This window comes from Hemicordylus capensis, chromosome 5, assembly GCF_027244095.1.
Source record: "Hemicordylus capensis ecotype Gifberg chromosome 5, rHemCap1.1.pri, whole genome shotgun sequence".
Taxonomy (NCBI): domain Eukaryota; kingdom Metazoa; phylum Chordata; class Lepidosauria; order Squamata; family Cordylidae; genus Hemicordylus; species Hemicordylus capensis.
In genome coordinates this window covers 35,153,623-35,166,673 of record NC_069661.1, presented here as the reverse complement: position 1 = coordinate 35,166,673, position 13,051 = coordinate 35,153,623, and the positions used below count along the sequence as shown (strand labels likewise).

The 13,051-nt window shown below is 41.8% G+C and overlaps 2 protein-coding genes across 11 annotated transcripts in view; one reads left to right on the top strand and one right to left on the bottom strand.

The window, feature by feature from the left end:
* Nucleotides 1–13,051, bottom strand: part of AIMP1 (aminoacyl tRNA synthetase complex interacting multifunctional protein 1) — a 181,274-nt gene that overhangs the window by 38,337 nt on the left and 129,886 nt on the right. The window contains exons 1-2 of one of the 6 annotated variants that reach the window (XM_053253542.1): nucleotides 9,845–9,866; nucleotides 7,962–8,068 (exon numbers count right to left, since the gene is read on the bottom strand). The exons of 1 other annotated variant lie outside the window; for it this stretch is intronic. In XM_053253542.1, coding sequence (XP_053109517.1) covers nucleotides 7,962–7,963 — 2 coding nt within the window. In that variant the 5' untranslated portion in view covers nucleotides 7,964–8,068; nucleotides 9,845–9,866. Of the gene's footprint in view, nucleotides 1–7,961; nucleotides 8,069–8,838; nucleotides 8,856–9,700; nucleotides 9,821–9,844; nucleotides 9,971–13,051 lie in introns of those variants that run through there. 4 more of the 6 variants (XM_053253543.1, XM_053253550.1, XM_053253545.1 and 1 more) reach the window with 4 other exon arrangements.
* The window catches only part of TBCK (TBC1 domain containing kinase), a 143,184-nt gene continuing 140,045 nt past the window's right edge, over nucleotides 9,913–13,051 (top strand). For 2 of the 5 annotated variants that reach the window (XM_053253541.1, XM_053253537.1), the window contains exon 1: nucleotides 9,913–10,038. The gene's annotated coding sequence lies outside the window, so the exon portion shown is untranslated. Of the gene's footprint in view, nucleotides 10,112–13,051 lie in introns of all 5 variants that reach the window. The other 3 variants (XM_053253540.1, XM_053253539.1, XM_053253538.1) reach the window with 3 other exon arrangements.

The window sequence follows — 13,051 nt, the reverse complement described above, 5'->3', positions numbered from 1 at the left end:
TCTTTTCCTCTTCCAGGTTCAGAATGCAGATTATCTCAAAGCACTCTTGGCCTAAAAGAAGGCCTTCATCCGCCCAGCTCCCTCCCTCCACTTTGCACAACTGTACTTCATCTCAGGCTCAAGATAACCCGTGAAGTCTGCTTGCTTTTCTCCTAATACATGCTAAATGTATGTTAGAAGGTAGGTGGGAGAAGAGAAGTCATACCCATTTGACATTCCAAACAAAGCCTGCACAGAGACTGGGTTTTAACTGACATAGAAGCTATAACACAATTGGTATTATTCAGAACCACATCCCACTGGAATTTTGTGAGCTTTAATTCCAAGCAAGTATGTTTAAGATTGCAACTAGTCTTTAGTGGGTCAAGGGGGAAGAAAAGATATTTGAGAAGTGCTTCCAACAAAAGCTGCAGGCCCTTATCAGCCTGGCTGTTAAGTACAGGCCAGTTGAAGCTATATTTCTTAGCAGAAAGCTAGTGAGCAGAGAAGTCTGAAGAACTGATTCACAAGTGTTCAGTTAACATTAGTTTTCCCAATACATCATAGTTTTTGGCGTACACTAAGATATCATGCTTTTAGAACACATTATCCTTGAAGGGTTTGAAGTTGTTTATAATAATTAATTGTAACCTTCTTGCTCTCATAAGGGCTAGTTTGAGATCTCTAGTACATGGTATAGCTGGACATGCATGAAACACAGTCTGGTGTTCCACCCAGAAACAACATTTCTATAATACACATTTTAAATGGCCTCCACATGGCTCTGGCACAAATACTGATTTCTCATCTATTACCCAGATATTGCTTTTGGCCTTCTAAATTCCAGACCAGTGCTGCAACTAGCAGTCAGCCACTGAGAAGCCGAATAGTGGATTGAGTGTGTGCATGAAGCAGCCAGCTGAAATCCCTGCTCAGCCAATGCTTACTGCAAGGACACATAGGCAGTCACTCTCTCCTATTCTTTAGGCCAAGACTGCTTTGAGATCAGCTGCATTCAGCACCTGGAGAGAGGAAAGACCTACTTGCCAAGCAGAGCCAATTTGCAGTTTAAATTGTTTTCATGTGTGGCTTCAATGGTAAGAAAGCAACTGCTTGGACAGAATGCAAAGTCCCACTAAAAACGTTTATCTCAAATCAGTGCAGAGTGTTTTGTGCATAGAAACGCTTTAAGAAAAACAATGCTTCAGAATTGCAACAGTGGGCAACTAAGACTCTTCGAAAACATCACTTATTAGATGTAAAACTCCAATGAAAACTCAGGATAAGGACTCAAGACAAAGATAATAAGTGGCAGAATGAAAGAGAAGACAGGATAATCCACTGCTAGATAGGAGGGAAGACAGAAAGTCCTGTGGCAGGACACATTCTCCCCTAACATTTTTATTTATTTGAATATTTATACCCTGCCTTTTGGTCCTCGAAAAAGGCCCCCAAGGCAACTTTCAAGCACACACAAAGCCATAAGAAAAATTAAAACAAAAACTAAGGATTGAAAAGGAGCATGGAAATAATAAAATTCACAACAAAGGGTCAAACAACCAACTTGAGCACATACCAAAACAGAAAATATTTTAACCAGCTGTCAATAGTAGAGATGAGCGAGTCCTACCCAGGCAGAATCAGAAATGAAGTTGGAAGAAACTTCATTTCTGCTGCCACAAGCTGGGAAATAGTTTATTTTCACCTCTACATAGCACACTGCAATAATTCAACCTATATCTCACCAAAGCAACACTGACACTTTTCCTGGGAGGGGCAAAGTGGGCACACACAGTACGCAGGGGCACTCCTGGCCACAACCATCATCTGGCCATCCAGAAGCAGAGCTGGATCCAGGAGAAGTCTTCAATTATCAACCTGGTCCTGGAGAAAAGTGCAACCCAAGCCAGAATAGGTTTTATCCCAAGCCCAGATTGGTTTTCCTACTGACCAGCAACACATATATCTTGCCTGGATTAAGCCTCACTTGTTAGTCCATCCCTCACTAAATTCAGATACCTGTACAGGATCCACTGCCACCCTGGGGTTTGATGGAAGACACACAAACTTAGGTATCATGAACATATTGATGGTACAACAATCCAAACTTCTAGAAATTTTATGGAGCTGTAAAAAAAACAACAGGAGACATAAAATCTCAAAAAGCTGAACAAGATGCCCGTCATCACCTTCTGGGACCTATCCTCCAGGCAGGATTTGAGCCACCAGAACATAGTGGCTCCCGTAGATTTTTGCTGGAAATGGTTAGCAAACTGGATTCTGGAATGCCGCCCATTCTAGATGAGGTACATATACTGAGCAAAAGCAGGTGTGCATCTGGGCAGGGAGGGGGGGATGTGTGAGACAGTCCCCTCCCGCTACCCAGCTGCACATCTGCTTTTGCTCAGTATGTGTACCTCATCTAGAACGAGAGACATTCCAGAATCCAGTTTGCTAACTATAGTTACTTCGGCCTTGTCAGGATTCAGTCGTTAGCCCTAATCAGTTAGTCTGATCCTGCTTTGCTGTTTGAATCTCATGTGGCACCAGTGGCTAGAGTAATTTTTGTTAGCTTTGAACAGTCAGTTGACTGCAACACTACTCAGGTACTTACAATCATCAGCAGGCTACTGAGATACACTATGTTGGCCTGCCCCTGAAAACAAGTTGATACCAAACAAGTTGATACAAAATGCTGTGGCCAGTGGCAGGTATACAGCTAGCCACTAGCCCCTTGTTAGCTGGTGCATACAAAAAATAAGAGATCACTTCAATCCAGACTTTGTTAAACTTTAACTTTGTTAAACTGCCTCCTATGCTTGTTTCAAGGTGTTTGCAACACTTCAAATAACCCAACTCTTGTACTCTGAGGGGTATCTTTTCTCATATAAATTTTCACACGCTGTTCGATTTTCAAGTGAGGCTCTGTTTGCTTTTCAGCCATTTACTAAATAAAGTCCCAGCCAACACTTATCAGAGGCTTTTCTGTAGTTGCACCCAACTTCGGAAATCATTTTGGGTTTTCTCTGATCCGTTTAAGATAATTTTCTTCCAAGCTGATGTTGAACAGACTTGCTAGTGGTGATATACTTGCTTTTAGCCACGTTTTCTGATATTTCAATGTGTTTTAAAATACTTGCTGGATTCTAAACTGTTTTGCTTATCAGTGCAATTGCCTATTTGGTTGGAATGGTGACTAGGAAGTGATATAATGGATAATATATGGGTATTAAAGGCTACATTCTCATGGCACATGTTACCCTGTTCATCTAAGCCCCCACCAAAGAAATTAAGTTCACGCTCCCCACATCCCCAGGTTTCGCCAAATATCCAGTGCCCACGCTAGGTTAGATGGGGCTCTCGCACAGTCACCTCAGACACTTATTGTACAGGATTGAAGCACACTCACTTGAAGTGGGGTATCTAATGAAAAGCATTTTAGAAGTGGTATGTTTAGCTGTGCTACAAAATGCATTTTGAAGATCCAAGTTTCAGTGCACAGTTATTTCCAATTTTAAAAAAATACATAAGTGAGGAAAAAATCTTAGAAGTTTTCAATCAGCTCTTAAAAGACATACATTTTATTTGTCTCATGTAAGAGATTTTTCCCCACCAAATCATATGAAAATAGCCATCGCTGCTATATATCTAAAATATCATTTCTATGTTTCAAAGAGAATTTTAATGAAAACTGTAACCTGTGCTATATATGTAAAGGCTGAGTAAATGTGTTTCATTAAATGCATGAAGAACTGCAGAAGGTGCCAGTGTTGAAAAGAATTTCAAAAGCAAAACAGAAAGTAATCCTTAAAAGTATATTATCAGATTAGGATGAAAAATATTGTATCAGTACTATTGGAGCATCCTAGTTCCTTAGGATGGTTTCGTTAGTGCTTTAAGCAAGCAGTATTCCAGTTAAAAATATACCATATTTACCTGAATAGAAGGTGACCCTGAATTTAAGAATACCCCCTTTAAAAATACAGGTTAAATATAGGTTGTACCTGTATTTACCTAAAGGGAAGAGGACTGTGAATTTAAGATGACCTCCCAATTTATCTCATCAGAGAACTTGGAAAAAACCTAGTCGTGGATTCAGGTAAAAACAAAAGTAAGAGTCACTTAAAAATAAAGACTAAGATATTTTAAGGGCATAATTTAGTAGACAGTAGAAGGCACTGATATCTTATCCACATCTGATAAACTGACCATATTGCATTTCAAACATTTCTTTGCAGCATAATTTGGTGTAGCCACTCAAAGATGAAATATCATACTCTAGTATACTGGATCATTTGATAGAGAATGACTATGTGGATGATAGGAAAAATTCATTTGCAGGATTTAACTAATGCTTCAGAGATCAGGGCAATTATTTTGCACTTGTGTTAGGAAATCATTTCAGTTGAACTAGTTAAATGGACATAACATCAGCCACATCTTAATGGAAAAAAGAACTTGAGAAACTTCTCAAGCCAATCCACTGATTTGGCCAGTTAGATGTATTTGGTCTACAGATTATTCAAGGGCACAAACCAAGAGGAAACTTCTGCACAGTTTGTCTCTTTGGAAGCAAGAAAAGTTGAAGCAAAAAAAAAAAAAAAGACTTCAGACTTTTATTTTCTGTGCTTTCTCCAGATACTAGCTCAAATGTATCAGAACACTAGAAAGGAGCTTAATTTGCCAAACGCGATATACTTATTCTAATTTTTAAAACACATTTCAAAGTTAGCAACATATACAATAAAAAAGTTAAATTATATTTCAGAAAGTTTCTCAATGCTTGGTTGGCATAAATGTGAATGAAGTTCCATGCTGAGCAAAGAGGGAGCTTTTACAAGCTTTTCTCGATATTTAGCAGGAGAAAATTAACTGGCCCTAACCAGACCCAACACAGCATCCCTCCAGTAGCTGTTGCTGGTATCTATCTTATGTTTCTTTTTTAGACTGTGAGCCCTCTGGGGACAGGGAGCCATTTTATTTATTTATATCAATGTAAACCACTTTGAACTTGTGTTGAAAAGCAGCATATAAATATTCGTCTTTGTCCACAAATTGAACAAGGCTACCAAGCGTGCTATTTATTCCTAGTCAAAGTTGTAGCATTCCCAAACAATACACAAATGTGCACACACTACTTTCCCTTCCCAGTCCCATGCAAGTAGTGAGAAAAAGGGAACTGGGTCTTCAAAAAAATATGTGGCTTCTTCTAGCTTAATCATCTTTGCCCTTCCAACACTGATATAGGTCACTACATAGTTTCTAAGTGTAGTGCAGGAATTTGAGAGGAAGTTATTTGCCTGAGGTCAGGGAGGAGTGTGCAACTGAAAATCTTTCCATATAATGACCTGAAGTGAGTGGAACATGGACTCTATAAAAGATGACACATACACAACACCTATACACTATTACAAAGTTTTGAGACAGAAAATGATTTTTAATATGGGAAGATATAATAAGCAACAGTTTAGAGAAACACTTGGGACTTAAGCAGCATCCACCATGCAGGTATATTTCTTAAGAGGGTACTACACACGGAAAGAAGTATGACTACAGCCACTCATTGCTTCAGTTTTGGGGAATCCTCTTTAATATTCTGAAGCTACTGCAGAAAGCATGGCGAGAAAGTGGCTCTGAAAATATGCAGAGTGCTTCACTACTTAAGTTACCACAGCAGTCCCCTCCTCCACACAGCTCCCAACCAGAGTTAGCCCAACTGGCAATAGTTTGAAGGGTTAGTTGTACAGTTTCCCTGGTAGATATACCAAAGCTATCTGAAATAAGGCAAAGTGAACAGGGTGCTTCAGAACACAGAGATCTAAAGGGAGAGGAAGAAGGAGAGCGTGGAAGATGGAGGAATGGTTTAAGATTAAGGCAGGGGAAACTGATGGGTTGAGCAAGAAGAGAATCTGACAAAATTGGTTTCTGGTGGATTGCAGGGATAGCATCGAAAAGGTACAAAACTTGTTGACTGTGTCTTAGTTCAGTTACTCATTTGAAGATAGGGAGAAGAAACAGTAAGAAAATGGTACTGCTACCATACACAACACACCGTAGGCAACAGTGGTTGCAATTCCACTGTTTAATTGGGGTTTTTTAAAAAAAGAAAACCCTGTGCTGCTTAATCCTATGGCTGAAAGAACAAGTTGCAGTTGCTGAGAAGGTGGCAATGTGTTCAGGAGGCCCCTGCTAACTGGGCAAAGATAACCTTTTACCATGGTAATTCTCTTTATTTAGCAGGGGGAGAGTAACTGGCCCTATCCACCCACAGCACAGTACTTCCAGTGACTGTTGCTGGTGTCTATCTTATGTTTCTTTTTAGAATGTGAGCCCTTTGGGGACAGGGTTCCATCTTATTTGTTTGTTATTTCTCTGTGTAAACCGCCCTGAGCCATTTCTGGAAGGGCGGTATAGAAATCAAATCATCATCATCATCATCATTAATTATTATTATTATTATTATCACTCCCAATACCCTAGGACTTAGTCCTGACACAAAATACAGACCCTGTTGCTAAGCCCTGGCACTTAGTTTCAGAATCCAAACAGGGCTTCTGCCACTTATTTTAAGATGAGGGAATAGAGGGGGGAAACGTTGTCGGTAAGAAAGGGACACAGGTCAAGGACTAGAAGAGACATTGTGCCTCTTTGTGTTGAAGCTCTCCTTAAAATAAAGAAATCATGTCTCCAATCTCTATATAGTTTTTATCCTTGTATAACTTGCTTTCTGTCTAGCATTCATCCTTCATTTTCTGTCTTTACCCACAAGTGTATTTTTCAGTTGCATGTTTCAGGGTACTGACTTGTCAGAAGTTGGGCACCTGCTGGAAGATGAAATGAAGTGAAAGGTACTTTAAATCTAGAAAGTTTGAAAACTCCTGCTCTAAGGAAACACTTTTGGCTTTGCCCTTTTCCACCAGCTTTTGTGATTTGCTACATAATGGAGGGAAGGTGGGGGAAAACAACATTTAAGAAGGTGTAGCCAGAATTTTGTCACTTCAGATCCTGACACCATATTATCTATTTTGTGCTGCCTCCCAAACCCCTAGGAACCAATCAAATTCCTTGCTATCTACTGATATTTATTCTGTTCAGAGTGGGGAATGAACAGACTGAGGGGTGCTCAGACTCTCATGACCTAGGGGAAAAGCAAGGGATAGACTAGATGGTAATCCATTTGGCTCTCAACATCTTATTTCCCTACAAGTCTCCCCGCAAAAAACAAACTGCAGCAGGACATCAAGACTAGCAAGATTAAAAATCGAAGCCTAGATAATAAGGCTACTGAAGGACTGTGAGCAACTGTGGGAGTGATATGCCAACTTTCCAATTTGTCAACTGTGAGCCAGCTGCCATAGCAGAATGCTCCACACACCTGGTTGTGGTGAATTTTGGCAATGCCAACAAGCCAGAAGAACTAGTAGCATAAAATGGGGAGGAATGGATGCCTCTTAATTACCTCAGGGTAGCTACAGTAGAGCACTTATAGCACTGAACTTTCGTTTATCTCCAGCAGCATCTGGCTGTGGTAAGTATCAAGACTTTTTGGGTGGAAGGCGAAAAGTGAAGAAATGGGAGACAGGACAAAGACAAAGCTACATATTACATTTACATACATAGCTTTCCAAAAACACAAGGGCAGGGGTGAATCGGTGGGTAGGTAGTAACCCATCCAAATCCAGCCAGTTCTCTCCTGCATATGCCCCCTACAGGCCAGCTGCAATTGCCTCTTCCAGTTTCAGGGCCTAGCTGGGGGAACAGCATTTGCTGGGAAGAATCAGCAAGCATGAGAAGAGTTTAGTATCTTCTCTTGCCCACAAGTTCTCCCCTGCAAATAATCCACTCAGCATTAGTTTTATGAGATAACCACAGAGGTGGGAACCCTGCATTTGTTTCTTAACGTACTGTTTTGTGTACAGCATCGCCTTCATTCTGCTTTGCTCAGTTTAAAGGAACATAGTACACAACATACTTTGACTCACATTTAACAGGAACAGCCAAAGCAGAGATCCTCACTGCAAGATTCAGTGGAACGTAGGACCCCAACTCTACTTCCTCTTCCCCACCAGATCTGTCCTTTTGTGAACACCTGATAGTCGAAGAGGCAATGTTAAGCATACAAATCTTTGCAAAATACAGCTGAGAAATAAACCTTCCAAATTCAAGCACATAGTGCAGTGAGAGTACCACATGAACAAACTCCATCCTTACTCAGAATTAAAGAGCCCACATAAGGGATCAGCAATCTTGTAGTGTGTCAAACTAATACAGTAACATATGAGAAACCTGAAAGGAGGCGTTTACAACAACAGAGATCCAGGTTAGGCGATACTAACAGCAGCACACACCGAGCATGACAGAGCGAGACAGCTTTAGTCAAAATCATGAGTAACAGTCCACTAGCTCTTGACAAAGCAGTTACACCCATGGGTTTGGAACTAGCTATAGGCTGATCTACCCTCTCTCACAGTTCACGGATGACACCCTGCATGTGTTCACAACACACCTAGTGTTAGTAGCTTCTCTCCACTCTAACCCTACATCACCTTGGAAAAGTACCACATAGACACTGATCTTTTCATTCTTATGCAGTACAACTTGGCGCTATTACAAGGAAGATAATGCTGTGGATAGCTTTTAGTTCTTTTGATAACCCTCATAATTAGAACCAGGGCACAGCAGAGGTTAATCCTCAGGTATAATCAGTGCCAAGATTCAGTCCAGCAGAAAGGAAGCACCTCTGTACATGTACAGAATGCCTTTCCTTCAACCACAAGCAACCACTATCATCCTCCACAAACCAAGGATTCGGACAAGGAATGGTTTTTAGCTCCAGAGGGAGACAGGCTTCAGACTTACATAAGCTATACTTTTTCCAAAATCTCAAATTACACCAGCTGGAGCTAGGGCCAAATAGTGACTGGGGGCTCCTAAGCCACAAAACCTCATGAGCTATATATACAAATCCACATGAGTTACTACCAATCAAGGATTCTAACATGACTCTAAAACCAGCCAGCTTGCAACCAATTAATACTCATGTCTTGCAGGTGAGAAACACCAAGGCTGAGAGACAGAAAATAAACATGATTAACCACAGCATTTATTATTAATAATAATAACAACACACACATATACTCTTGCAATTTTATTTGCTATTAAACTATTAGAAGCTGATGGTGATCTACTACACTCCAATATCTACTAAGATATCCACCTTCCTCAGTTGGTCAAAGACCAAAATAAAGTATTGATTAATTGGCCTTCTGCCCATCCCTGTCCAGTCTTTCATCCACTTTGCTTCTTCTGGCTATCCTCAGTCATGTGCACCGATAACAAAATGTCAGTATTGCATACTGTTACTGGATTATTGTGGATGGCAGACTGCACTTTCGTCTCGCCCACCTTCCAATGAGCTCAGGGCAGCATACAAGAATGTCCCCTCCCCTTTTGGTCTCACAACAACCCTGTGAGGTAGGCTAGGCTGAAGTTGAACAACAGGCCCAAGGTCACCGAGTGAGATTTATGACGAAGTGAGAAGAGATCCGTCTGTCTTCCATCCATAGACCCTTTACGGCCTTTTTCTGGCGTTAGCCGATGATTTGCACTCGGAGTGTGGTAGGAGCCCACGAGCTCCATTAACCCTTCCCAGCCCTAAAAACCCCTTTAAAAGCAAGCTGCGGGCTCTACCCCCATAAGGCCCTCATCAAAAGGGACAGACCGACCACTCTCCAGGTCCACCAGCTACCATAAGCCTCCCGCTCCGCGGCCGCCGCTTGTAATGTACAGTAACAGACACAGCTATAAAGAATCCGAATCAACACCACAGACCCGTTTCCCCACCTCAGTTCTCACACCGACTTACCGGTCTCGCCTCACGGGCAACGGAAGCGCCAGCAGAAGGCTCCGCGCACGCGCAGGCCCGTTGTGCGGCCCGAATTGGAACGTGTGTGCGCTGCGTGTGCGCGTTACGTCAACCTCGGCCCCGGGAGATCAGGCGAATGGGAAAGCGGGTGGGCGTGGCCAGGCGAGGCGGAATGGAAGGACTGGGTCCGTCAGGTGTGTCTCTGTTCCGCAGGTCGTGCTTTTGGGGAGAAGAGCGTGCGTGGTAGCTTAAGGGATGCGGGTTGAGGTGGGAGAAGACCTGAATGTGGGGTCGGGCAAAGAGAAAGTGGATGCGTCGGTGCTGAGTGCATTCGAGGCGTCTTGTTTTCTTATCTATTTTTTGTTGCTTGAAGGGGTGGAATATATGTTTTTAAAGGTTTATGTGATTTGAACCCCTTACAATTTAAACCCCTTAACTGGTTAAAGGGGCACCTATGTAAAGGGTGGTTCTCTTATGTTGAGCAAAAGGAAAGCTGTTCTCCCGATTCAGCCCGGCAAAGTGTCCTTCCAGTGGCTGTTGGTTACCCTTTTGTTTCCTTTTAGATTATGAAGCCCTTTGGGATAGGTTGGAACTCCCGGACACATCCCCACGCCTGCTTATTCTTTCTTGAAAAGTGGGACATAAACAATCTTATTCATTTATGTATGTCTATGAAGAGGGGAGTGTAGGAAGGTTCTCTTTTGTGTGTGTGCTTCCTAAGTATACTAAACAAAAAGGTTAAGTATACAGTATCGAGATAAAATTAAATTATATTTCAGTATGCTTAACCCTTAGTTCTGGTTGAGCTACACTTGCTAAAGCTCTGATTTTGGAGAAATCCCATTGAATTCTGTGTGTTTGAGTTTTGAGTAAATATGTATATGATCCAAATGTGCTACATCTTGACTCTGTATTGCACACAGCTCCAAAATTAAAAATAATCATTATAATTCAGTTTGTTTAGATCCCTGGATGGATAAACTAAGCAATCCAGTATTAAATGAATCCAAAAAGTGTAGAGAGTAAAAGAGGAACTCTAAGAGACGGAAGGAAAAGAAATGACAGGAAGTTTGCAATTCTGTATGCGCTTACTGTGGAGTAGTAAACATGCTTAGAATCGAGTTCTGAATTAGTGTTAGGCAAGAGTGGAGCAAATCATGAGAGGAAGAAATGGAGGAATAGATGGATGGAGAATCAAGAGGCATAGGAAAGAATTAACAAGATAGACCAAAAAAAGAATAGTACAGTTAGGTGAGGGCTGTTGTGGGGAACTTGGGAGCCCAAAAGACGTAAGAGAAAAAGCAGAACTGGTAATCAAAAAAAGATGGTTAGAATGTCAGACTGGGATTTGGGGGCCCAGGTTCAAATTCCCCCTTGGTTATGAAACTCACTGGGTAACCTTGGGCCATTCAGTCTTAGCCTATGTGAAGATGGGGGAACCTTGTATGCCACATTGAGTTTCCTGGAAGAAGGAATGAGATCTAATAAATAGGAGAAGTGGAGTTCAGGGAGAGAAATCTAGTCTTCCTTAGATTGTGAGCTCTTTGGGGACAGGCAACCATCTTATTTATGTATTTTCTTACGCAAACTGCTTTGAGAGCTTTGAAGAGCAGTATATAAATATTTGTACTAGTAGTAGTCTGTGTGAGCTTCAGCTAAGGTAACAAACAGTTGCTCTATAGCCATTCCTCTGTCTTTGTGGATTCTGGATCCCAGAGGGCACTTTTGGTTTTACTCTGGTGTCTTTCCTCTAGATCCTGTGTAAAGTAGAAGCATTTAAGAAAGGTTTTTGAATCATGCCTCTGGTTCAGATCACGACAGTTTTCATTATGGGCTGCTTGCTTCTCGTCTCCCAAATCCAAGGGCCCACTGAAGTGCCTTCCCTTCATCCATATCTCTTCCGGTGGGGCGGGAATGTAACTGGATAATTCAGGTTGTTACTGCTGCTTTTGTACCTCCTGCTTTTGGGGGGAAAGCAAGAAAGATCTGTGGGGTAGCAACTCCATTCCTTCCTCAAATCCAAGCCTGAACTGGAATTTGAGGAGTTGATTCCATCCAGCAGCAGCAAAAAGATACTTAGAGGTTAAAATGCGACCCTAGAGAGGAAACAAACAACAGCAGCATAAAATTAGAAGACTCTGAGCAGCAGGGAGGGTGGATTAGGAACCAAGGTGGCCTTTCTCTGTCTAAGGCTCACTGTGCCCTTCAGCCATCCAACCCGAGTCTGTAGAGACCTGGAATTGGCCATGTTTAAGGCCAAATCCAGGTCTGTGACCCAGAAGTGGGAAGGGATGTTAAGTAAGGTAGGCTTGCTTGGGCTGGACCGTGTTTCCTCTCTGCCTGGTAGCCTCAATCGGCAAGATTACTGTTGCTATGGAAAGAGGCAGGCAAAGGGATACCCATTATATTTATTATCACTTAATACATTTATATCCTGCCCTTTTCCCAAGGAGCTTAGTGCTGTGTCCTCCCATTTTATCCTAACAACGAGGTATATTATGCTGAGAGTAAATTATTGCCCCAAGAGTAGGGATTTTCCCCCCTTGACTTTCCCCCCCACATACTCTTCCATTTTCCACTGTTCTGTTCATTTCTGGCCCTTTTCCTAGCCATCCTGTCTCTGAGTGCTTGACTCCTCACCTTTGGACTCTCCAGGAACCTCTTCTCACTAGCCCATCTCTTTGCCCACACAATTCCTTCTGTCCCAGGAATCTATACCAGGTTTTAGTCCAAGCCAAAGTGACCACTTACTTCTGACACAGACTGTCTTCAAGCATTCTGTGTTATCTTTCTCCCAGCAAATAATATTTTCATGAACATTCCAAGGCAGCCCATGAGTGCCAGAGGCTTCATCACCACCGCCACAAACTCCTGTAACATATTGCAATATAGATTGCGGTAACTAATATTTGGACTGCTTTAAGTCAGCAAATTTTACTTTCTATTGCTCTGTTTACACTGCTCAGGACAAACTCTCCCTCTTCAGTTTCAACATTGTATTTGTAAAATACCCTTAATAGTGACTGATTCTCCAGGGTATTTCCATCCAAGTTAGAACTCTGAAATTTAGTACTTCAGACCATGGCGCTTAATCTAAAAAGACTGAAAATGACATACAGCCCCTAAATGGCTCAGGTACTAGTCGGAGAGTTTAGATTTAATACCTATGTTACTAAAGACATAATAATTACAAGAACAGCCTGAAAA